General features: G+C 46.3%; 1 protein-coding gene across 14 annotated transcripts in view; it reads left to right on the top strand.

Moving 5' to 3' along the window:
* Mettl24 (methyltransferase like 24) overlaps positions 1–27,029 on the top strand; it is a 169,270-nt gene that overhangs the window by 54,399 nt on the left and 87,842 nt on the right. For 2 of the 14 annotated variants that reach the window (XM_052751469.1, XM_052751473.1), the window contains exon 1: positions 1,865–3,167. The exons of 8 other annotated variants lie outside the window; for them this stretch is intronic. Coding sequence is in view for 2 of the 6 variants with exons in the window: in XM_052751460.1 (XP_052607420.1) it covers positions 1,553–1,858 (306 nt within the window). In the remaining 4 variants the exon portion in view is untranslated. 4 more of the 14 variants (XM_052751468.1, XM_052751464.1, XM_052751460.1 and 1 more) reach the window with 4 other exon arrangements.

Below are 27,029 nucleotides of genomic sequence, written 5' to 3' on the forward strand. Positions count from 1 at the left end.
TCTATCTATCATCTCTATAATTTCTATATCCATCTATCATCTTTATCTATCTATCTATCCATCTATCTACCTATCCACCTATCTATCTATCTATCTATCTATCTATCTATCTATCTATCTATCTATGTATCAATCATCTATATCTATCATCTATTTATAATCCAATCATGTGTGTATATTTTCATGCATAATAGAACCTTCAGGAGCCGGGGGACTGGTGGTGGCCAGGGAATGGTCTAGATTGGGTTGAGAAGTTTTGTGACTATTGGAAAACAGGTTAAGTGCTCTGTGGCAAGGAATAAATTGGGCCTTCAGCCAAAAATGGACAGGCATTTCAGAGAGCAGAGCTCCCTATGGAAAATCTCAAAATTCAAATGGGGAGGGGGCCAGGCTCCATACTAGGTCTCTGTTGTCCATGTTGCAGGCTGGGGGAGAGAACCGACAGCAGAGATAGCCTGCAGAGAAGCATGGGAAATATATACCTGTGCGTGCGTGCGTGCGTGCGTGCGATGGGTGTGTGTGTGTGTGTGTGTGTGTGTGTGTGTGTGTGTGTGCGTGTGTGTGTGTGTGTGTGTGTGTGTTGTGTGTACCTGGCCATAGTTTAAAAAACAAAGGATCCAAAAGAACCTGAATGTAAATCTAGAAATCAAACTCGCCCCAGACAAGTGGAGGGAAAGAATTCTAACACTTGAAAGTGGAACATCAAACCTGGCCTTCAACTGTGAGCATTTAGGTTTTATTAATTAAGGTCAAGGTGATGACGGCAATACCAGCTGGGAGCCTTTTGCCCAGAGATAAATTTGTCCCTCTGCATTTCTGCAAGGCAGCGGGGAGGTGTGTGTTTGGAGCTAAATTAATTTGATTTACATCATGCCATGGTAACTTCTGTTCCCTCTCTCCCTGCTGTCAGATGTCTTAGCTGGCTTTTTCCCTTTCCTTCTCCCCCACACGTTTCATAACACCGAGAGAAAGCACGGATTGGCTTCAGGCAGAATTTAGAAACCGAATAACTCTAATTTGATTCTTCTGCATGGAGTGCTATTCTCTCTCTTTCCCTCCTTCCTTGAGGGAGAGAAGTTGTAAACTCGAGCATAAGTATGCTTTATTTTTATATCATGCTTAATGGCACAGAGCTGCTTGACAGAACTTTTTCTTTGGTGCAAAATTGGCAGCTCACCTTTCCTCCTCCACCGTGTCTAATAGTAACATCGGCAAATGAAATCAGAGCCCAAGACCCCAGGAATGTGCTGTTGCTGGCTCTGTGGCTGTCCCCTGCATGAGGTTTTACAGGCCTGTCATACCTGGTGACATTCAGCCGGCCAGTGGGGGCCTGGGCTGCAGGCGTCTAGCCCACGGCCCATCGCTCTTCCTGCTGGGCAGGATAAGGTTACGCCCGGGCCTCCTCTGTCGCAGAGAGGAAGGCGGGCCGACACCCGGCCCGCTAGGGAGTTGCCACAGTTGGCAGCCCGGGGCCAGTGGGGACGCTTCTCTGCAGGCGGCCTGGAGCTGAGGGTGGGGACCCAGAGCGCAGCCTGAGGCCGGGGTTCCCGCCATGGCCACGGCCAGGCTTCCCGGGCGCGGCTGCGGAGCCCTGCCCCGGTGGCTGCTCGGCGCTGCGCTGCTGCTGGGCCTGCGGCTCTGCATGGAGTTGCACCGCGCGGGCTCCGGATCCCCGGGCCGCAGTGATCCCCCGGGGCCGCCCCGGCCGCACCTGCTGCCGGCACCCGGCCCTCCGCGCGGCGCCAGGAGGAGGCAGGTGACCTACGTGCGCAGCGGGCGCCGTGCATTGCCCCGGGGTGGCGGGAGCACGACGCTGGAGCCGAGCTGTTGCACCCCACGCGAGCTTCCCCGCAGGAAGGTCAGTTGCAAATTGTGCAGACCTGGACTTGAGTGTTGGGACGGCACCCAGATGGCGCTGGGGAGCCTTCTGCTCAGGCTGGCGGACCTCCGCATTGGGACCTCCAGACTCTTCCACCTCCTTCTAACTGTGCTCTCCCTGGAACTTTCTCTAAGTCTCTTCAATGCCCCTACAGACTGAAGTGGAATTGAGCAGAGTTCATTCACACTCAACCACTGTTTGCTGAGCGCCCGCGGTGGCAGGCCTCCTTCTAGGAACAGAGCACCGAGCAACCGTAACCATTTCAGTGAGGGAGGGGGCGCTGAACGGCAGGAAGGGAAAGCAAAAGAGGCATGGTGGCCGTCGTGTTTTCCCCACTCAGGCCTGGACAAGGCCGGATAGGTAGACATTGCGAATGGCTCTTGCACTAGGTCCACGTGATGGTCCCACCAGTCCCGCGTCCGGACGGGCACAGGGTGAGAAGACAAGGCCCCAGCACCACTTAGTGAGAAAATAATTGCATCCTCCAGGACCAGACCTAGGTTTGTCTTACATCGCTGGCTAGGCTCTTCCTTGCCTCATTAGCTTCTTGCCTCACACTTCATTGAGTAGGTCAATTTTAACCTCTGGTTGTTAAAGCCTGGGCTTCCCGCCTTCTTTGGGGAGCTCATCATTTACATGGTACTTAAGAGGGAAAAGATTAGGAACTGAGTGTCTGAGCTTGCCAAATCCTTATACCCATCGCTGCTGCCCCCTCTCCAATTCTAAGACCCTCCGCCATTCTTCCGGTGCTTCCCTCCGCCACTTCCTCTACTTGCCTTGCCCCCAGTCTCCCCACACGACTGTAGTGACTTCATGGGCTACCCTGTCATCTTCTGGGATAAACACAGCTCCGGTTTCTGTCTCTGAAATGCCTCCTATGTAAAGACTTAGCTAGTTACTCTAAAAGATCCACTTCCTTCTCACGCTGCCCATGCCGTTGTTCCCATGATGCTGTGTTAAGCATTCAAAAGTCTTGCCAAGGGCTTACACTGGATGCTGGGTCAAATGCTCCGAGCACAAACGGAATTCAAAGTGGTTGGGGGCCTCAGCAAAGGCCTTCAATTTGATTCAGGCCTTGAACCTGCGCAGGAAGATCAGAACGAGAACAAAGGGGCCGTTTGGAGCCTGGCGTCCTTTGTCCCTCTGTGGATGTCCTCAAACACTCTGTCTTTGATACTCTTCCCCCTTTCAGAGCCGTTCTCCACACCTGTTGTCCCTGCCGTTCCAGGAGTCCTACGCTTTTGTCTCCACAGTCATTGGTAACTGGAGCCTACTTGACAATGTCAAGGTTTGGAATGCATAGACTCAGAGGGTCGCTCAGGGGTGTGTGGGGGGAGTTCACCTTTATCTCCTGTAGGAGGTTGAAGCAGAGATCCAGTCTGAAAATGGTGGTAGATGTGGAGGGAGGAAATGGGTGTGTTTGGAAGGTCCATAGAGAAGCAAGTGGATTCTGTTTGCCTTTGGTGGGTTATAGAAAGGAAGTTCTGACTCCAGGTAACTATCACAGATCCTTTAGATAGTCAGCTGGAAATGTCAAATACACAGTCAGGCATGCTGAATCTGGGGCTTGGAGGCAGTGTCCAGGCTGAAGCAGTGATCTGGGGTCATTGCATGCAAGTGGCATTAAAACTATGAGATAGCGTGAGGTCAACTGGGGGCGAGTGTACTGAACGCTGGCATTCAGTCATTACAATTAAATTAGAAAGAAAATGAAAGGAAAATGTTAGCATGGTATCTAGCATGTTATAAACACAATGTAGCAGCCTTTATTTACTATAAGTTGTCCAGAGTCTTCAGCCTTAGCTGTTCCTCAACTATGAACTATCACAGCTTATTTGCATTTATTTGCCGTATCCCGGGTCCTGTTCTGTGTGGGTCCTGTTCTGTGTGGGTCCTGTTCTGTGTGGGTCCTGTTCTGTGTGGCCCTGTCCTGCATCTTGTCAGTCTTCTGCCCTTTCCTACATCAAACCTTCAGGTGAAGGCTCATTCTATCCATGACCGTTCAGGTCAAGGTTCATTGAGAATCTCCAATTCCATGCTGATCTCCCTGTAGTCCCCAGTGGTAACAGCAAAGCCTTCTGGGAGTTTGAGTTGCTTGGTTCATTTGGAGACTTGAGAATCCATCTCAGATTGAATGTTTTGTCTATACAAAGTTTTCTCAATTTGGAGGGATTTCATCCTCCACAGTGACCCTAGTAAACTCCAGAGACACTAACATGAGAAAGATGAATACTGTTATGTCTTGAGTTTCTCATGGGTGATTATAAATAAATGTCTTTGGTTAAGCTATGTAAGAAGTAAAGCTTATCACTATTGTAAAACTAGTAAGTTATTAGCCTCCTGTGGAAACGTTTTCCTTAGATTACCTTCTCTACAGTCATCTACTTGTGTTAAGAATGTATATCTCATCTCACCAGCTTCCTAGACAGGATTCTGGATTTATTTCATTCCACTAGCCTTTCACAACTGAGTTAAACTATTCCTCAAAACTGGACAGGCCAGTTATTTAATCTGTTTTCTGACCTCTGGGAATGGAGTTCACCATCTTACATGCCTCTGGGGATAAACCTTGTTCCTTTTGAGCATAACAAGAAATGGTATAATTCAAGGTCAATGTACCATCGATCAACTGAAAAAGAGTTTGGAAGCTACCTGCTGAACTTCCATGTTTTATGTTAATTTAATGGCTTGAGAATACTGATCAACAGTTTCACAAGATTCTTGGTAAAAGGGGAGTGCATTCCACTCTGTGGGTGGCTTTCTGGGTGGTGAGAGCCTGCACGGAATACTCACTGGGTTGCACAGTGATTCTTGCCACCAAGCTATTTTTGCAGGAGCGAGAGGTGTAAACATTCAGCAATTATATTGCCACCTTAATCAGAGCTTATGCTACTTTTAAAGGAAAGAAGAGAGAGAGAGAGAGAGAGAGAGAGAGAGAGAGAGAGAGAGAGAGAGAGAGAGATGAGAGACAGACAGAAACACAGAGAGAAGACATAGTTCTCCTGTAATTCGCTCCCTCTTCCTGCGTCGCCCTTTACCAAGCTGTATAGAACAAACACTAAATGTGAAGTCCTCTTGCACATCAGGACTTCTAATCTTTGAGCACGGAGAGATGAGAATGGATGGCAAGGGGGTGGATGAACACTGCTTTTTTTGATTGTGACGATCTTGGAACCTATCTATTTCTGTACATTACAGACTCTGAGCATCTCATCAGCGCTCCTAATCTCGGAACTTTGCATAGCATGCCCTCATCAAAACATCCCTGACGTCCCTTTCTTTACTTTCTGTTTCCTGTGTGTTGCTGGTTTTTTGTTGTTATTTTCCTTCTTAAGTAGGCATTTGTGATTCCCGTGGGCGAAGTTCTTGGGGGATTTGTTTACAGAGGATTAGATGTGGTTTCCGTGACTTGGGCTTCTTATGTACTCGGGTGTGTGTGGTACCCCTTAGAGGTTGGCAGCCCATCTACGAGGAAGCCGCTCTTTAACATCTAGGCCTTGCTTGTTCAGGAAGACATTTAACTTAGGACCAGGCTTCCAGGAGAAATGTCTTTTCAGAGCGATGTCACTTGACATTTAAATATGCTGGCAAGCAAAGTGACTTCTGAGTCACCGAGCTGCAGAACCCAGCAATGTGCTGCTGTCTTGGCTGCTGAGTTACAGATCCTTTGGAACACTCGGTGTGTGTGTGTGTGTGTGTGTGTGTGTGTGTGTGTGTGTGTGTGTGTGTGTGTAGGGGAGGGACTGTTTCCTCTTATGAGAAACCATATGGCAAGTGTGGGCTTACTTCTTGTCTCCTCTTAGTTTTCTAATTCTGTAGCTGTCAGTGTGAAGATGGGGAAGTCCCCCTCTGGTCTACCCAATCGCCTTGAGAGCCCTTATTGTTTTCAGACTCCTTGAAGGGTAGGTTGGGTCCCCTGTGACACCAAGAGAAGGCACAGTCCTCCTGTAATTCACCCCCTCTTCCTGTATCCCCCTTTTTACCAAGCTGTGTAGAACAAACTCTGAATATGGAGTTCTCTTGCAATATGGAGCTCTAATCTTTGAGCACTGGGAGATGAGGACAGATGACAGGTGTTGGGTAAGCGCCAGCTCTTTCGATTGTGACAATCTTCGAACTCAGCAGTCACGTCCAGCCTCTTCGGGTTTGCATATGTACCCATACTTCTGACGTACAGGGAGCAGCGTGAATCAGCCCTCTCCCACCGCCCAGGAAGCTGAACATTTTCATTTGAAACAAAGTCAGTAGAGGGTGTTTGAATGAGCTCCAGCAGTATGTGGGTGTGAAATAACAGTTGCTTAGTTTCGTTTCAGAAAGCGGGCTTTTATTACAATTTTGATGTGCCTTCAGTGGGGACCAGGGCTCTGCTTCCGCCCCAATCCTGCAGTTAGATTCTTGGAGAGTGTTCTGTGGGCAGAGGGCTGCTAATGGGGGCTCTATTGTTTTTCAACAACCGGGGTGGAGATATTAGGTTTTGGTGTATAATTTGTGCGGTCCATTTTCTCTAAGGAGAAAAATGACCTGCAGTTTTCTCGAATAGAATTGGATTTCCTTTTTCAGTCTGTGAAGAGAATCAGGGCCTCATAGTTAAAGGGAGACTGTCAAGGGTGGAGGGCCCTTGAGTTTTTCCATCTGTGCAATGATAGCTGTGCGGGCCTTCTGTTTCTGAGAAGTTGGCTTCTTTGTTCTGTGATACAGGGGAGGTAACAGGAGCCTGCCTCATTTACCGTGAGACAAGTCTCAGCATAGCAGTCTGCCAGCAGTGATAAGCGTCTTTTCAAGTAGCACCTGGGTTCCTTGGATATGTCACAGTGGACCCATTAGTGTCCTGTGGAGGTTTCTGGAAAAGGAGGGTGGGAAAATTTGCTCTCCAACAAGCATTTTTATCCTACTCAAGTGACTGAAAGAAAATTGAGTTTTAGAAGCCTCACAATCTAGGGGTGTATGTAATTTAAATGGCAAGCGAGGCTGTTAGTTACTCAGGAGGTAAATCTAGGCAATAAATTTGAATCACATAGAATTTTTTTTTCTAGTAGTGGGAATTGAACTCAGAGCTCATACATTATAGGCAAGTGCCCTACTACTGAGCCCCACCTCCACCCTCATAAGTGTCTTTAGATGAGGTATCCAGTGGATCCAGCACTGAGCCCCACTTATGTCCTAACGTAAACATCTTTAGATGGGGTACTCTGTGGGATCCGACTTAACATTCTCTTTTTCACTTTACCTTTATAATCTCACAAAGCATTTGAAGTTACAACCCTGAGCCAAAGACTTTCAAAAGGAGCCGTTGTTGCTCCTAAAGAGTGGCAAGCCAAGTTAATACTTGTTAGCTCAATGACAGTATGGCATATCCCTACCATACACAACAAATGAAAAGTCCCTTTGTACTGTTGTTTTTGAGAAAAATGATGTGATGGTTCACCTTCAGAGTCAACTTGACTGGATTTCAAGTTATGTAGAAGACACAGTGGGGCATATCTGTGAGGGCATTGCCACAGGGAATTTATTGAGGTGGGAAGACCCACTCTGAATGTGGGGGACCCCATCTCATAGGCTGGGAACTGAGAAAACCAGACAAATCAAGCACACTAATTACTTTTCTGTTGCTGTGATAAAACGCCACGACCAAGGCAGTTTATAGAAGAAAGGGTTTATTTGAGCTTATGGTTCTGGAGGGTAAGAGTCCATCTTGGAAGGGAGGCCATTGCAGTAACAGAGACATGGTGACTGGAGGAGAATGCTGGGAACCCAGCTCCAGGACTGTAAGCACTAAGCAGAGAGAACATGGTGCAGGAAAATGAGGCTTCTTACTCTCAAAGCCGGCCCCAGGAACAAACTTCCTTCAGCCAGGCCTTACCTCCTAACCTTCCCCAAACAGCACCACTCACTGGGGACCAAGGCTTTGAATGCCCAAGACTATGAGGGCCAGCATTCCCTGCTTTCTGTTTCCTGATCCTGATTTTCAGAGATGAGAGGAGTTCCAAGTGCATGATCCTGTCACCATAGACACCTCCTTGCCATCCCTTCCTCTATGCTTTCTTTGCCACAATGGGTGATACTTACAAAGGATGGTACCCAAGAAATCCGTACTCACGATGGGTGGTACCCATGATGATGGATGACACCCACGGTGGATGGTACCCCCCTGAAACCATGATCCAGAGTGAAGACTTCTTGTGTTAACTTGCCTCTGTTGTTATTTTGCCCCAGGAAGGATGAGTCATCCAGGGCCAGAAGTGGATATTGGGGAGGGTGTTTGTAAGAAAATATATTTAGTCAATGTAGCACTGTTTTGGTTTTATAACACCACCACCACCACCACCACCACCACCCGGTTTTTGGTTTTTAAACAAGGAAACTGCATGCTGGCCTAACTTAGACCAGAATGGGAAACAAAAGAGAAGAGTTAAAGAAGTATGTTGGGAAACGCTGGAGATTTCTCACTGAGCTGGAGGAGGAGTTTAGTCACTTCTTTTTGGAGGAGGGGGCTGTTCAGAAGATTTTCAGAGCCCATTGTCTGTCTTTCTGAAGGGCCACCAGAAGGTTCTCCTTGCTCCACTCTGGGCATAGCTTTCTGATGTCTACTTTGAATTGGCCAGCTCTGACCACTTGCTCTGAACACAGCACAAGGTTCTCTCCTGTCCTGGATGCTGTTCTTAGAGTGTGGTCCTTTATACAGCTAAGCCCTTGCTGCTCCCTAACTACTCAGTAGTATTTCTGCAGTTTCCCTTAGACTATTTGTTTCTCACATTTTATATTATTTCAATTGACCCATCTTGGACCTGGGACCTAGGGCAAGATTATAGGGATTTGTTTTTACTGATCCCAGACCCTATCCTCTATACGTGTGAGTTTATATAGTTATGACTGTCTCTAGCTATCTTCACTGCTTAATTATTTACCTGTTAATGGTATTCTTTGTCATGTATGCATTGTGTGTTCCCATGTGGAGGTCAGAAGTTGACGTCCCATGTCTTCCTCTATTGCTTTGCCTTTTTTAAAAATAAAGATTTATTTATTTTTATTTTCTGCATGTGAGTGTTTTGCCTGCATGTATGTCTGCACCGTGTGCAGGCCTGATACCTGAAAAAGCCAGATGAAGGCATCAGATCCCCTGAAACTGCGGTTAAAAGCAGTTGTGAGCTGCTAGGTGTGTGGGGGCTGGAAACTGAACCAAGGTCCTTTAGAAGAGCAGCGAGTGTTCTTAACCACCGAGACACTTTTCTCTCCCTGGCCCCCCACCTCAGTTTTGAGACAGGGTCTCTCACTAAACCTCGTGTTCACCTATTGGCCGACTGGCAGGACGTGGAGGTCCAGGGATCCCTCTGTCTCTGTCTCCCTGTGCTGGAATTATGGGTATGTGATGCTCAGCCTTTTACATGGATGTGGGGCATATGAACTTGGTCCTTCTGCCTGAGTAGCAAGCATTTTACCCACTGAACCATCTCCCCAGCCCCTGTCTATTCTAATCCTATTTCCAGGTAGTATTTGGCGGAAGCTGGCATCTGGTGCACAAGATTTTTCAACCAATGGGTACACACACACACACACACACACACACACACACACACACATACTCCATAGGTTGTGTTCCATTCATTCTCTATCCATCTCTCCTTTTCTCCCTCCCTTCATTTCTTCTTTCTTTTCTTTTCTTTTCTTTTTTTTTTTTTTACAAAAAGTTATTCATGAGGACTTGTGGTAGAAAAATAAGTGCAATCATCAGCTCGTTATCTCAACATAGGTTCTCTGACCAAAATTAAAGTCTTACGATATTTGGTTTTTCCTGTTGTTGTTGTTAATGCAGTTGCTTTTCAAAAACATCCGAATCACTGCTCAGTGCATCTGCATCTTTACAGTCTCCTTTCTACTTGGCTAGTTTAGGATTCCTTAGTGTGAGGCTACTACTGCATCCATTAGGACTCTTGGATTGTGAGTGGACGGATCCAGTTGAAACTAGTACACCCGGAGACTGTTTGGAATGGTCTGAGAAGACAGAGAAGAAATACAGAAGCCAGGAGGGTTCTAGAAAATCGAGCGGCGGGGTGTGTGTGCGCACGCGCAAGCTACAGCGAGCCCGCATGCCTCAGCTATCTGGATGACCCCATATCATAGACACAGTGGGTACCAACTGCTTGTTTTGGTTGTATCTTTTCTTCCTCCTCCTGTGTTTGCAGAACTATCTACTTTTCTAAGAAAATGCTTCCCTATTTTTCCGTGCACCTGATGTTCCGTTACCGATCCTTGGTGTCACCTCTCAGACACAGGTGCAGGGGGTTTGGATTGTAACTTACAGATGTAACGAAGCAGATGACGTGAGGTGTAGCTCTGAGGCCAGGGGTCTAGCCGTGGGGAAGTGGGAGTTTCGTGGTGTCTGTACCCAGTCTACCCTACTGTGTACCCAGTGGTGCAGTCTACACTAGTGTGTCTGACGTGGTGTTCCTGCCCTTGGGTGTCTGTAAGCCAATAAATCTTTAATCAATTCCCTTTCTGCTTAACTAGCTAGAGTGGTTTCTGTTGTTTACAACGAAGAACCTTGACAGGACAGTAAATTAGAGCTGGCTCTTTGGAGGGTTACAGCTATAACTTCCCTTTTCAGTTCTGCCTGGGTCTGTTTAATTCAGGTTTTGGAACATAATGATTGGGGGGCTGAGTGAATTGTGGGCTGAGGGATCTCTCCCTGACAAGATGATAACATTTAGTTTCAGATACTAAATTACACAGATCTGCTGCTCATCTCTAGAGACACCAAACTGTGTTTCATAGTGCCATTTGCCTGGGGGCGAGGTTCAGGAAGGAGGGGACAAGTGCATGCTGCTGTCACCAAGAGCACTCTGGGCTCGGGGCTCCCACTACTGTAGGTTCATTTCCGGCTGGGCCATACATCCCTTGTGGGTTGGATGGGTGTGTGTCATGCTGTAATTGTCCTACGCCTGGACTCCAGGCTAAAAGTGCAGCCACCACCTCTCCATTCACCTGAGCAGAGGGGTGGGTGCTCTGGTGGGTCTTGCCTGGCTTCATTAAAAGCCCCAGCTTGGGGCCTGGAAAGCTGGCTCAGCAGTTAGTAACTGGGTGTTCTGCAGTTTCCAAGGAGTCACAAGGCAGTTTACAATTGCTAGGGACTTCCGTTCTAGTGGTTCTGATGCCCATTCTGGCTTCCCTGGGCTCCTGCATGCACACAGTGCACATAAACATATGCACACATGTATAATACACATAACTAAGTCATGAAGTGACATTATGTATGTCTTGCACATAATACAATGTCCAGAGGCACCCAACGCCAGCAGTACCACCCTGCCATGTGCCAGAAGACAGCTGGAATGTTCGGTGAGCAGGACGACATGGTCACAAAATGTAACTTTTCAATCATGCGTGTCTATGTGGACACTGTCTAGGTCATGTTTTGTGTCTATGTTTTAAGCTGCTTACTGATTTCCATGTTTGACAGTGTTGAAGAAAGCATGGTTATCTGTTTTCAGGGGCTGAGCTCTGAAATGAAGGAACTGTCAAAATTTAATAGTCTTCTGCTATAACAACAGAGCTGGAGCCAGTGCTGGAATCTGTTAGATACAGTGGTTCTTGTTGACATGGTTCGTGTTCGACTCTGCTCAGGGCAGTTGGAGGAAGCAACTTACCAAATAAACCATGAAAGTAAAGGGCTGGGGAGATGGCTCAGCAGCAAGGAATGCTTGCTGCTCCTCTAGAGGACTGGAGTTTGGTTCCCAGTACCCATGTCAGCCAGCTCACAGCTGCCTGTAACTCCAGCTCCAGGGCCATTTGACTCTTTCTTCTGGCCTCCAAGAGTGTTAGCATGCATGTGCTCATAGTCACACACAGACATACTCACACACATAAACACACACACAGACACACACACATATACACACACATAACCAGATACAGACACACACACACATACACACACATAACCAGACACAGACACACACACAGACACACATACAGATACACACACACTGAATCTTCAAAATAAAAAGCCGTGAGTGTAAAGAATGGAAGACTTCCGACAAGAGGAGTCACACACCATGTCTAAACCACATGCGTAGTGATCATTTTCTCATTTTCACTTGGAGTTAAGGAAAAGTCTTCCAAATGGACTTCTAGAATGTGGCCACATCAGTGGCCATACTTGAGGCCTGTGTGCACAACAGCAAGTGATTTAGTTTATTTCTTGTCTACGTTGAGTGTAGAACAAGGGATCAGTTACAAATCCTGCTTAGTAAAATACATGGCCTCTCAGAGCTCAGAGTGAGGCTGTAGATGTGGCCTTTTTTGTTAGTTGTCTTGCAAGTGGAGTATGAATAACAGTAATAATACACGAGATCCTAGGATACCTGTAGCATGGATTTATTCAAATGTCATCCAAATACTGTGACATATGTAGCTTGGCTGTGAGATGGACTTCTGTCTTCCCTGATCTTCCTTTCTGTGTTAGGAGTCAAACCCAGGGCCTTGTTAGGGACTAGGGATCCTATTTTTATGCTTGAGGTCAGAAGGGTAAATTCTGCTCCCATACATGTTGAATGTATCAGAATAGACATACAAACATACATTGAACAAGTGATACATTTCCTGAACTTCAATTTCTTTTCTTTAAAAAAAAAGATTGAAAATTAATATTTTTAATGACATGTGGGTGTGCATGTCTGACTGTGGGCATGTGCATGTGAGTGCTGGTGCCCTCCAAGGCCAGGGGTAGTAGACTCCCTGAAATTACAAGCGGTTGTGACTGTGAGCTGCCCAAACGTGGGTGCTGGGAATTGAAGGAGGAGCTTGAGTCCCCTGTAAGAGCAGCAAACACTCTTAACTGCTGATCCATTTCTCCAGCCCCTGCTTTCTTCCTTTGCAAAACTAAATTGGTAGTACATTGTAGCTGGATTTTGATTTCGGCTGCTAGCTCACACACACATACACAAAAAGACACAGAAACTTACTATTAATTGTGAAAGGTTGGTCTTAGCTTAGGCTTGTTTCTAACTAGCTCTTATAACTTAAATTAACTCATTTCTATTAATCTATATACTGTCACTTGGCTTATAGCTTTTACCTCTCCTCCTACATGTCCTGCTTCCTCTGCATCCAGCTGGGACTCCACCTTTCTTCCTCTCTGTCCCCAGAAGTCCTACCTAACTTCTTAGTGCCTAGCTCCTGGCCATTCAGCTCTTTATTAAACCAGTCACAGCGACACATCTTCACATGGTGTAAAGGACTATTCTGCAACAATATATACCTCACAGGGCTCCTGTGAAGATAAATTGAGAGCGTGGAGGTAAAATCACCAGAAGGTTCCATGGCACAGGGACATACTTCTTAAATGGACACTGGTTTGCAATGTCAGAAAGTTATAGGTGTGGTGTCTGAGGAGTGTGAAGCCCAGTATTGTAGCTGGGGTTGTCTCCTGGTCCTGCCTGGCCCACAGTCAGGACAAATCTCTCTCACCCACCAACCCCGCAGCTGCTCGGACCCAAATAAACACACACATGCTTATATTATTTATAAATTGTATGGCCATGTGGCTCAGGCTTATTGCTATCTAGTTCTTATATCTTAAATTAACCCATTTCTATAAATCTATACCTTGCCATATGGCTCATGCCTTACCAGTACTTTACATCCTGCTCCTCATGGCTGTGGCTGACAGTGTTTCCTGACTCAGCCTTCCACTTTCCAGAATTCTCCTCTCTCCTTATCCTGCCTACACTATACTTCCTGACTGGCTACTGATCAATCAGCGTTTTATTTATCAATCAATCAGAACAACACATTCCCAGCATCCCCAGCACAGTATTTAGTGTAAATTTGTTTCCTCAAAACTAATTGTATGTTTTTTTAAAACTTACAACAGTGCTGTTGAATAATTTTGGTATGTATTAGTGTTGTAATGCAATTCCAAGCTTTGACAGTATATTTTTTTCCTCAAATAAAAAATGTTTACAAATCTATTAGCTGCTATATAAGCACTCTATTACTCCCTTAGCTCAAGGGAGGCCAGCTGGCGCGCTCATGGGTTAAAGAGTTAATTGATAAATTGCTTTGCTGGTCTTTTCGTCCTCATTTTAGCCATGCTGAGTGAGTATTATTATACTCAGTACTTTATATGCCTTTTAAAGATAAGCTCAGTTTAACACATCAAACAACATGTACACATGAATGCTGTGCCTGGTCTTGTGGCGAATACACTTCCTTCAAGCAGCTCATACTTTGAATGAGCTGGGAAGAACCCACTGTGCTAGGTAGGAACTGTCCTCGTTCTGCAGGCAGAGAAGCCAAGGCTAGTTAGAGGACAGATCACCGGGGGTCCCAGGGCCCTGTATTTTGCCTTGGCCTCTTCCCATCTCTCCCTTTTCTCTGCATTCTGATGCCATGATGGGAACTGCTCTATCCAGCCACACCTTGAAACCCGGAGCCCCAGGGAAATCAACCCTGCAGTAGCTCCGGTCAGCTCTTGGGTTCAGGGATGCAAAGTCAGGTTTGTGTCAACCGAAGGAAAAAGGAGAAACGAAGGACGAGAAGCAAGGGCTTTAGCAGGAGTTAACACTAGAAGACATGGCTGGGGACGCAGCTCAGGGGCCGCGAGCTTACCCAGGGCAAGCAAGGCCCCAGCTCAGCCAGAAAGATTTCATCACCACAAAGAATATTCCGAAAGTACAAAAGAATGAAAAGACAGAAAACAACGGACACATAGCTACTAGTGTGCAGGACAGGCAGATCAAAACACAAGGAGAATCTATTTCACCCCCATCTAATTGGAAAAAAAAAATACAACGTGTCTGATAAAAGCCTGAACCAATGATCATGTGGAGAAAAGCTTATTGTATCACTCTCCTTTATTCAGAGTTGCTCCCAGCTCCTTCTCTTTAATACTTGTCTCCACAACACCACTAAGTGTTCTCTCTCTCTCCCTCCTTCCCTCCCTCCCTCCCTCCCTCCCTCCCTCCCTCCCTCCCTCCCTCCTTCCCTCCCCCTCTCTCTTTCATTCTTGTTTGCAGTTTTATCCCTATGAATGTGGAGGCCTCCTCTGGCTTGCTCACAGCTCTATGAACTGACTGACCGGTAGTACTAGCGCATAGTAGGCACTCGGTAATCCTGGCTGGAGAATGCTTCTCTTTATTGCCCCCGGCACTAGCCAGTGGGTTGGAAACCACCTGAATCTGTGAAGTGCTATGCTGCATTCCCGTTGAGGTCACTCATTTCCAAGGCAGAGTGGAACGCTACAGATCTTGGCACAAAGCAACCAGCATTTACTTTGCTGCAGACTGCAGGATCAGGCTGGGAGTCACATCCACCCTGCACCTGTCCCTGTGTGGCCTGTGCACTTAGAATTACTTTTACAGGTGGGCATTTGCAGTCATTTTAATGTCAGAGACATCAGTCCTGAACACCGATGAGACACAATAAATGATAAAAAATTCCAGTCTTTTCATTAGTAGGCCTACATTACTAAAAATTGTGTCTAATGACTGTTGTGGCTTGGATTCTTCACTAGAAATGTAAAATTGTTCTTTTATTGTCTAATAAGCACCCATGTAATAGCCTTAATTTTGCATCTTGGCTCATGAAGTGTTTATACCTGACTTTTTAAGAACAATTTTGCCAACCTCTGCTGTGGCGGTGGCTGCATGCCACATAAGTATGACTGTTTGGTGTGGGGGTGAAAACAGAACTTCAGGGGGCCCATCAAGTCTTGGAGATGCTCATCCCAGAGTTGTTTCATCTGCCGAATGAGGAGACTGGCCCTAGACTTCCAACAAGATGTGAATAATTCATGAGACCACCTCTGTAAAGTCTTGAAGGTCTTTGTCCCGTGGCCATAGCCATGTAGTGAGCAGTTCAGTGGTTTACAGCTGCTTTGGCCTCCTAGGGCCTGCTCTTGACTTCATCTAACATAACTGTAGAGTTGTTGGACAGAGTCTGGGGTCACTTTTCCCAGTGACCCACATTCAAGCGGCATGAGACACACAGTAGGAGGTTGGTATCCTTACTTCTCTACAATATTCTGATAATGTCTGGCTTACATTTTCTGGCCATGTCTCCAATTCCTGTGGCTAGTTCAGTGTCTCTTCTCTGGCCTGCACTGCCCACTTCTTACACCAATGCAGGCCTAGAGAGATCAATCCAGTTCAAACCAAATACCTTTCTAAAGTAAATTCTTCCAAGTTTTCCTGGCTGTGGGGTCTTAGTGGCTGCCCTTTCTTCTCAGGCTCCTACTCCACAGTCCTTGCCTTCCCTTAGACACCCACAGATGCTTTTCCTTCATTGTTGAGCTTTCAGTCTCTCCCATCCCTCTCTACCCTCTTGAGCTTCTAACAAACAAATTTCTGACACGTGCCCTTTTTATTTTTTATTAAGCTTGAGTGATTTACCTCCCTGCTTCCCCTTCCCTTGCTGGTCCGGCCCAGTGATGAGTTAGGCTGCCACAGTGGTAGCAGGCAGAACTGTGCTTTTCCTTTGGTGGTAAGGGGGACCGAACCCAGAACTTGGTGTGTGCTAGGCCAGGGTTCTACTGTTAAACTAGACTCCCTGCTCTAGCATGCCGTGGAGGCCAGGGGAACTCCTCCAGTGTCCAGCCTTGCTTTGCGTCTTGTTTGAGACAGAGCCTCTTGTTTTTTGCCCCTGCATATGCCGGGCTTGCTGGCCCATGGACTCCCAGGATCCTCCTGTGCCCACCTCCCGTGTCTCCAGAGGAGCACAGGGATTACAGATGTGTGCTGCCATGCCTGACTTTACAGGGGTTCTGAGGCCTTGACCACAGGTCCTACGCTTGCACGGCGAATGTTCTGCCCACTGATCAGTCTCCTAGCCCTATAAAACTGCCTACTGATCAATCTCCTAGTCCTATAAGACATATTTTTTTTTTCACACGAAACTTGTGCAGGAATGTTTAGAGAAATATGATAATATCCAGAAATAAGAAACAACTCAAGTGTCTCTCAGCTGATGAATGAATGAGGTAAAATGTGGTTTAACCGATCAGTATTATCAGTGCTGATGTACGCTAAAATGCAGATTTTAAACATTTGAAACATTGTGTCAAGTGAAAGAAAGCGGTCACAAAAAGATCACATATCCCATCCAATGATAAATGCAGAGTCAGAAGCTAGGTGTCGGGAGGGATAGAAATGATGGCTCTTGGGGACAGTTTCTTTTGGGGATGATGAAAATATTCCGGAAGTGACAGTGGTCGTGGTTGTACAACTTGTGTATGTTTCAGAATTGCACGTTTTGTGGTATGTGACTTGGAACGATTCCTAGAAGCCCATTAGTGAATAACAGATGTGAAGTTCCGTGCTCTGCTCTGCTCAAATAAAGAGAGGTGAACCGTGAGCAGGCCCCGGCACCCCAGCCTGCTGGTACTCACTAATCGGCATGGCCAAATTCAACAGGGATGTGCAGTCCACGTGTTTGCCTATCGACATGGCTCCTGGCGTGGCCTCTCAGAACTTCCTACAGCTCTTCAGGCCTAGCAACACATTGCAGGGTCTGGCACACCCAGCCCGTGTTTGGAGATGAAGGAGAACCTCCAGGTACCGTTGTTATGAGCTGGCTGGCACGGATGTACTCAGTTTGGGCAGAAAGGATGACGCAGAGCACCAGGGTTTGTAAAAGACAAGAAGAAATGCCTGCACTTCTGTCGGCCTCTTGCAGCTCTTAGACCGGCGACGTCTTCCTCGGCTTACGCCGGCTTAGGATCTCTGCTCCACTGGCTCTCTTTCCTCGTCATCATTCTCACCCAAATGACTTCTTGTGTTTGCAATGGTTTTTGTGTTGGGGTCCAGGCAGCCCTTCCTACCTTACAAAGGTTTGCTCTCTTGTTACCTCCCTGGAGCTGATGTGACCTTGTGTGTGTGGTGGGCATTGTTCCCCTTCCATCAACAGCGAGTCTGGTTGCCTTCTTGGTTCAAGATGAAATGAGCGTGAGACCAGGTCGGCTGAGGTGGGACAGTATCATTTCTACTCTCCGCTGCCAGTTAATACTGTTGAAACCTCGACTGCAGAAACATATGTTGATTCCTGTAGATTTCAGGTTCTGTATTGGAGTGGGGCGTCTGAGATAGTTTTCAAGTCAACTAACACATTTTAGACTTTGGCTTTAGCTATTTCTGTTAGGTAGAATTTCAAGTATGCTTTACGTTGCTTAAAAACAAATTTGAACTGATTATGTAATTATGATGGGGAATGTTCTTTTGAGTGGTGAATATTCATTTTGCACAAAAATAGTAAAAAACTAGCTTATTTAACTAATGTGCACTTAGAGGACCCTCAATCAGGAGCAGGCAGCTCCATGAGCTTTGAAACTGAAATGGCTTGAATTTATTTGGGTACCCTGGATACCGGGATCGTTTTGGAAAACTTGACGCCTGCTCTTATTCTTAGACAAGGAATGTTCTTATTTACAAAAACAGAGCCAGTGAAGATTGGCATTATTCAACATACACAGCACCAGGTTCCCTTCTTATGGTGATGCACGGAGACAAAAACCATGAAAGAATGTACTGTCTATACATGTGAATTTTATTTTTGAAATATAGGTAAGACACAGTAGTGAGAGTTAAAATGTCACATGTGTTTGGTGCGGTCATTAACTTCACAGTAAAACCAGGAAGTATTGGGTTTTTTTTTTTTAATGCTTTAATAACAAAACCATACAGACATGGAAGGAGTGGATAAGGGACATTGGAAATTCAATTTTCTGTGTCTTTTATCCAAGGAATTCTTAGGTTATAGCTATTTTGAAACCAAAAAATTTCAAGTTAAAAATAGAAGTGAAGAAATAGGAACAGATTGCAGTCTGCAACAAAAAGTTAAAAAAAAAATGCAGAGTGAAAAGGAACAGCGGAGTCGGGAACTGTCAGGGGACACTTGTGTTTAGTCCTCAGGTGTCCTCAGGGTGGGGCCAGTGCCCAGGTAGTGAAGACAGGGACTGAGTCCACAGCAGTGGCATGTCACTTTTTTTTTTCTTTGAGTTCTAAAAATGTGATGAAGACAATTTCATGGAAGCTATGGAAAGCATGGCAGAATATTGAAGTCATACACAAACTTACACGCATTCACATATACATATATACATACCTACTTCACATACCCCTCACATACTCACATGAATGCACACACACTCATATACATTTACATGCACACACACACTCACATGCATACACACTCTCACTCACACACACTCACACATACACACATGCACGACCACACTCCACAGTCTCACACGCTCAAATACACATTCATACATACATATTCTCTTATATATAACTCACATGTACAACTACACTCACACACTTACACACACTCACACGCAGCTCTTCATACATGTTCAACCTTGACTGTCCATGTCTTAACAACACTCACCTCCCTGAGGAGTGACCCTTCACAGAAATCCCTGACTAGGTGAAGCGATCACTTTTGTGGTGCAGGGGTGAAGGGCGCTGTGACCCTCTTGAAGCTGCAAACTCTTAATGTGGGAGTGGTTCAGGATGACTCATGGGGTTTCCAGAGCATAGACGTTTCACCCAGTCAGGGATTTCTGCGAAGGGTCATTCCTCAGAGAGGTGAGAGTTTAAGACATGGACAGAGAGGGTTCCCATGGCGGGGTCCCTTCACGGAGAGCGGCCCCAGACAGTGGGCACTTCTCTTCACTGTGGGCTGGGCTGAACAGAGTGAAACTCCAGAGAGATGGAGCACAGCTGTGGAGTGGGGACCACTCCCGAGCAGGCTGGGCCCAGCTAACCACGTCCTGACCCTGTGATAGGCATCCTACAGATGGCCAGGTCTCTTTCTTTGCCTTGGCCTCTGGAAGCGAGGCCAAGGCGAAGAGCTGTATGTCCCTTTTCTTATCAGAAGAGAAGTCAGTGCCCCACCTCACTCCCACCCCCGCCCCCACCCTCACCCCTTCCCCCCAACTCCCTGCCTCTGCTACTGTTTTTTGTGGCATTTCATTTGTAAACAAGCTCTTGCTCTATGCTATAAAACTAGTCAATGCTAAGCGAATTTTTAAAAGTTGAAAATTTCAGTTTCTTGTGAAAATCAATAAAGGAAGTCAGGGGCCATCTCTTCCATCTTGCGCACGTTTTGAGTTATGCTTCTGTTTCTCCGTCCACACTTTCACATTCGGCTGGCATCTGTCTGTGGGGGGTAACAGCACCACACCATCTCTGACTGGCATTTGGGCAGTCTCCGCGGCTATCCTGTTAAGCGGAGTCACAGCCTTGTATCCACAATCACCCGCTGGCAGTAATTAGGTCAGTTACAGAAAAGGTGGATAAATCACCAAGCACACGAGTGCGAGGTCTCGTAACTGAAAGTGTGCACGTACACTCATTTGCCAATATTGCTTTGCCACCTTCCCCGCAAAAACCCACCGAAAGGTCATCTGCCACCGTTTCCAGTTGGTTTCTTCCAATGGAGCAATGGCTTGGCGCTTGGGAAGCAATTTAAGTGCAGAACGCGTCTCTGTGATTGTAGGAATTAAAATATGCTTTCACAGTCTGCGCACCCATCCCTAATGCAGCATTGTGCACCCATCCCTAATGCAGCATTGCGCCCCCATCCCTAATGCAGCATTGCGCACCCATCCCTAATGCAGCATTGCGCACCCATCCCTAATGCAGCATTTTAAAGCAGTCACTGTGAGAAGATATCTGCCAGGAGCGGCTGAAGGAAGGGAAGGGTTATCTTGGCTTGTGCCTCGGAGTTTGCAGCCCATCATAGTGGGGAAAGGCACGAGGGAGGTCCATGGCGGTGGGAGCCTCCTGGAGATGCTGCTTACCAGGCACAGGCCAGGAAGCAGAGAGCTGGCTGGGATTAGCGCCGGCGGCTATAACCCGCAAGGCAATATCCCAGTGACCCACTTCCTCCAGTTAGGACCCACCTCCTAAAGGTTTTCCACACCTCCCCAAACAGCACCTCAGACTGGAAGCCACATGCTCAAACGCAGGAGCCCGTGGGGGACATCTCAGAAACCGCAAGAAGTGCCTACCCTTCACAGACTTCATTTCTGTAAGAGTGAACCTGTTCTTTTCTATACACACGTGGGCTTGCCTAATGATCGATTAAGTTGTCACTTCAGAAACTTGTCAAACTGATATGAACTGGTCTGGGAAGGAACCAAATGATTGCTAGAGAAAATAAACTAAGCTGTTAGCAGCAGGAGCTCACAGCAGAGAGGCTACAAATGTCAGTTAACTGACTCTGTGGAGACAGGCTAGAGTGTTTCTGCATTATAAGCTCCAGCACTCTGGAGGCCAAGGCAGAAGGATTGGAGGCCAGCCTTCAACTACATATGACACAGCTGAGACATAGTCTCAGCCTCCCTGACTCATCCTCCAAAAGCGTTCCTACCATAATATACAATGACTAGTATATAAAGATTTAACCTTTAAAAATTTATGAAACTGATTTCTGGTTTTGGTGATATGGGGGGAGGGTCAAGTTCAGGGCCTTCAGCGTTCTAGAAAATCACTGTCCCACTGAGCTAGGTCCCCAGAACCACAACTACCTTTTTGTTATTCATGTGTGTGCATGTTTGTGTGTGTGGTGGGGGTGCATATGTGTGTGCACGGATGGGGAGGTCCGAGGTTGGCATCAGGAGTCTTTCTTGGCTGCTCTCCACCTTGTTCATTGAGGCTGGGTCTCTCCCTGAGTTCAGAGCTTGACACTAGGGCTAGTTTAGCTAAGTGAGCTTGCTTCTGGGATGCTCCGTACAGAGCAGCCGCCACACCCACTTGGCGTTTCTTTGTGTTCTGGGGATTTGAACAGCAGTCTTCACGCTTGGCTGCCAAACAGCGAGCGTTTCAATCACTGAGTTGTCTCCTCAGTCCACAACTGCTCATCTTTCATGATATGTTTTAAGTTCTCCAGATTGCTTTCTGAGGTTTCTTCAAGGTTTAGACTAATCTACTTGTCATCCTTGAACTCTTTAAAATTATTTGTTTGTTTGTTTATTTATTATTTGTTTATTTATTTTGTATGCATGGGTGCTTTGTGTACCTGTATGTCTGGGCACTACACTCCTGCCTGGTGCCTGAGGAGGCTAGAAATGGTGTTGGATCCCCTGGAACTGGAGTTACAGATGATTGTGATCCACCACATGGGTGCTGGGAATTGGACCAGAGTTTTCTGGAAGAGCAGCCAGTGCTCTTTATAACTGCTGAGCCATTTCTCCAGCCACTGATTTTTATTTTGATGTGAACAGAACTGAATCAGGGACTTCCAGAGTTCATAACAACTTATTTATGTCTGAGTAAAGAACAGTTATATTTAGCTACTTTAAGGTATCCCTACAAAGCCCGCTTAGTGAATTTTCCTACTTTCCCTCCAAATTAATAAAAAAGCTGTTCTCAACTCCAAGAGATGTATCATGTTCTTTCCTCTCTGGCATTTAAACCAATGTAAAAATGTCCCTTGGAACCAGTTCTGTGGGGGATTCAAGGGAAGCAAGACATGTGGTGTCTTCGTAAGGCTCGAGCTGACTCCCCTGCATCAGATCCTACCAAACAGTAAGTACAAAGTGAGAGGCCGGAGGAAGAACTGCGAAGCGTCTGCCCTGCGTTGTCTATTTGACACACAGCAGAGGCTGGGGGATTAGGACTTTCAAGAGTAGTAATGACTAACACTTGACTCGGAAGGATAAGCAGGATTTGAACTGACTCGTGAGTAAGAGAGAGGATTCTGGACAGGAGGGGAAGGCCGGGCTCACTGTGGTACAGGCCAGATGCACTTAGAAAACAGACCAGACAGTAGGATTGGTTTTGTCATCAAAATTTCCTTATGGGTTTATTCTGAGTGATCCCTAGCTCCCCCGAGTCTTGACACTGAATTGTCTTTGGTTGTCTTTCTTTTCTTTCTCTATCCAAGAATCTCTATACAGCCAATTGTTTGTTATTTTTAACCCTCTATTCAATCTCCGAAGGTGTGGTATGGTAGTTTGAATGAAATTGGCCCCCATCATCTCATAGGGAGTGGCACTGTTAGGAGGTGTGGCTTTTTGGAGTAGGTGTGGCCTTGTTTGGAGGAAGTGTGTCACTGTGGGGGCGGGCTTTGAGGTTTCCAGTGCTCAAGAAACCCAGTGTCACAATCCACTTCCTGTTGTCTTCTGGTTAAGATGTAGCCAGCACCATGCCTGCCTGCATACCGCCTTGCTCCCTGCCATGACGATAACGGACTAAAAGTTTACTCTGAACTGTGAGCGAGCCACCACAATTAAATGCTTTCCTTTGTAAGAGTTGCCATGGCCATGGTGTCTCTTCACAGCAATAGAAACCCTAACTGAGATACGGCATTGGGAAGACACTGTGAAGATGTGGTCATAACATCCTTGACTTGCCTGTTCAGTGCCTGTGTCAGTCAGGACAGGCGAGGTGAGGCTGCAATAACAAACATTCATGTGGATTTCCAACTTGAGAAGATTAAAGTAACCAACTTTTATTTCCCACTCTTGCTATGTACCCAAGTGTGGGTTGGTGGAGGTGGTGAAGAGCAAAGTCTTGCTTGTTGCTGTCGTTCAGGGGCTCACGTGACCCTGATATCACCACCCATCAGCACTACCTGGGTACTTTAAGCGAACAGTTTAACCCTCCTTCTTAACTACTGAGCATTCATTATCCACGACATTGTCAGGCCCACGAGTGAGTTTCTTAGTGTGCCCCGTATCTTATGGATAAACAGTTTCATAGATCCGTTCCCATTGCATCAAGGAATCTTTCAGTGCAGGCTAGCCATTGCGGTTTTACTTGAGAGACCCTTCTGGAGTTGCTATCAGCACGTTCTATCTGTAGGATCAAGAAAACCACGCGTGGGGAAGAGAGCCAGAGCTGGAACAGGGGGCAGCACGGTGTAGAGAACAAGTGAGGTGCTAGCCGTCCACGAGCCACCCTGCCACCTCCTTCGCGTGGCTTTGGTTTGCCACGTCACGTCTTTGAACTTCATTTTCTTTGATTCTAATATGAAGGAGTTGGTCTAGGTTATAGGTGAGGCTCCTTTCAAGACAATTATTCTCCACAGGCAGAACACAAGTAAGATTTAAAGCCAGAAGTAGACTGTGCTTTCTAGATTATACATGCATAAATATGTGTGTCTGGTTTTTAGGTTCTTTCTTATGAAAGAAAGTTGTTATTTTCTTTTTTAATAATTTTAATTTTTGAGAACCTTGTGCATGAATCCCCCTTTCCTCACTTCTCCAGTTTCCTCTCCTCCCAAATTCATGATCTCTTCTTTATTATTATTACTTGTGTGTGTGTGTGTGTGTGTGTGTGTGTGTGTGTGTGCGCGCGCGCACGCTGCGCGCATGCACACATGTTTATATAACCTACTGAGTCCATTTAACTTTGCTCGTATGTACATGTGTCTAGGGCTGAGTACTTGGGATTGGACATCCTAAATGGGAGCTCCTGGAAGAGACTAGTTCTTGCTCTCCCAGCAAGCATCCACCACTTCATCTAGAGGAATTATTCTTCCTCTAGATGTGGGACCATGTGGAACTTCCCTGTCCATGCTGGCATGTCAACATTATCGTTCCATTTGTCTTGTTCAGGCAACCAAATTGTTGGGAGGTCGAGGGTGCAGCTTTCCTGTCATATAGAGAAGACCCAATCTTGCAGCAGATGACACTATTAAAACAGTTTACAGAGTCTCGTTGGCTTGGATCTGATCTGTTTATTTGCAGTCTGCTCCGTCTACTCTTGTCTGCGATGGGGAAAGGGCCTGGGAGGCCATTGCCACTGGCGGCTTCACTTCCAACTTTGGAGAATCTCCTTCTCTTGTAGCAAAGAACCCCAAATCCAGAGAGCTACACAGCAGCAAGCTAATAATAGATGACCCCAGAAAGGTCTGCTTCCTTCGGTGATTCTTCATGGTCAGAAGAGGAGCACTTAGTGAGAAAGACGGCAGGTTTTTCTTTCCATTTAGGTTGGAGTTAAGTGCTGTGGGTTCCCGAGGCATCCTGCCAGCCCGCCTGCCTTGCTTCACACTGTTGGCAGTTGCCCGCAGAAAACCTTCCCTGGGCTTTTTTCTAGCCTGTCAGGCACTATAATTTATAGTGCATCCAGGAAGAAAAATGTCCTACAAATATAGAATCATGAGAAGAATGTCCTGGAACCAGAGTCTTATCTCTAATTGTCAGGTAGGATTTCCCGAGGCTCCCAAATACTCTATCAGTGTCTAGGGGCCAGAGAGTGATGATATGAAATGTGGACAATATGAAATGGAAGTTAGTGGGAATGTGTGCACATTTAACACCAAGAAAAGCACACACGTGTACATACACAACTTTGTGTATCTGATGACAATTTCACTGGGATGTGACAGCTTTGTCAGGAAACTAGTGATAATCCTAACCATGTGGTGAATGGCATGGGGCTTTTCTGGGGTCCTGGGTACATTGGTTCTATTCCCCATACCTGCCTGAGCTGTCCTCCTCACGTCCTTCCTTGTGGAAGATTGCTCAAGCACCGCTCCAGCTGACTTGTAGTGAAGGCTTTGCTTCCCCTTGGTATATGCTCATGTCCCACTTATCAGCTGTGGCAGTAGTTGTTGGGTGACACTGCCACTCTGTGTTCGGGTGTTCTGTATATGCTTGGATGTATTCTTTCTGCCGCATTCCCTACACCTGGGGCTGTGGGTAATACTTGCTCCTTGTACAGAGTCTAGAGCGTCAACACTTCCTGGTTTGGATGAGCTTTGAGGACTTATGTAGTTGAGAGCCAACAAAGAGACCCTGGAAATCCCTTGTGGAGCACTGTGGGTCCTCACTGGACCTGTGGGGGAGATGCAGGGCTTGAGAGAAAGCCCCACTTCCTTGTCTGCTCATACCCCTTCCAGTTTCCGTCTCACCCCACACAGTGGCTTTCCTGCCCTGCCCCCCTTGGGAGCTCATTTGTCAGCTACTTGGACATCTTGGAAGTGGTTTTATAGGGGTGCTATCCTAGGATGCCTGTACTTTCAGGAAAGGTCCCTGTTTGGGGGATGCTGATGGTTTTTTTTTTTTTTTTTTCTGACTGAGACAAGTCCATGGACATACATAGCAGATGGATGTTGTTTTAGATGATGTTAAGGTCCTAGAATCCTGGTACCTGACATGCTATGAAGAGTTTATGTATGCATGTAGAAGTGTATGTTTATGTCTGTATGTGTGCGAAAGACAGACAGCAAAAACAATCCTGAAGAATATGGTTAATACATTCCTAAATTTTTATTTGTTTTCCTTGGCAAACATTTTTTTATATTAACTTACTTCTAAAAGTAATGAAGCGCCTCTCCTTTTCTAGTTGGTATGTGGCCTCAGTGACATCCCTGATTTGACATTTGGATCCCCATTGTGTATGCAGATACTGTGTAGCATCTGCATTATGCAAACTAATGGAAACCTCTGGCTGTCTCTGGATCTATTCCAGGTATCTGGCTTCTCTTTTTATTGCCTGTGATAAAATCCAAAAATACATGGCATTTTATTCTCTTAGCTCTCCCTCGGGGTGTTCAATCTCACCCAGGTTAGAGCCATTTCGACATGCACAGAAAATGTGGGGGATTTAAAGATGTCAATTTAAGAACAGAAACCCTGCTCTGATTTGCTTGGCTTCTCTTTCCAACTTAGCAGAAGAACTTTGGAAATAAATCTAGAGTGTTTATTCCTCCTTGTCCTTCCCTCCATCCTTCCTAAACGTTATCAGGGCCCGCTTGAATTATTGTGCATTTTTTCCTGTCAGAGGTGATTTGATTTCTAGTTCCTTCGTCCCTTGCCTTCCAGCCCACACTCTGTGCGATGACGCTGGGGTGGCAGATTGATGGGGAGAGGGTTCGAAACGCCTCTCTGGCTGTGGCTTTCAGCATGTCTGCTGCTGCTGCTGCTGCTGCTGCTGCCGGAGACAGTTTGCAGATGGACTTGGTGGAGGTGAGGTGGGCCTGGACCTTGACAGAGAGCATCCCAGAGAAGAGGCCTGGGTTGGTTCTGTCTTTTCTCATCCAGCCCTGCTGGTTACAACAATAACACAGACTCAGACTTTTTCATGCTGTTGTCTTCAGTGTTAGTAGTTTGATTACAATATGTATGAAAGTAAAATCATTCATTTTGTAATTTTATAGTGATGTGGGGGATTGAACCTAAATCTCTACACATGCTAGGCAAGCT

The sequence above is a fragment of the Peromyscus californicus genome, unplaced genomic scaffold (genome assembly GCF_007827085.1).
Source record: "Peromyscus californicus insignis strain IS unplaced genomic scaffold, ASM782708v3 Scaffold_22__1_contigs__length_63687245, whole genome shotgun sequence".
Lineage (NCBI taxonomy): Eukaryota > Metazoa > Chordata > Mammalia > Rodentia > Cricetidae > Peromyscus > Peromyscus californicus.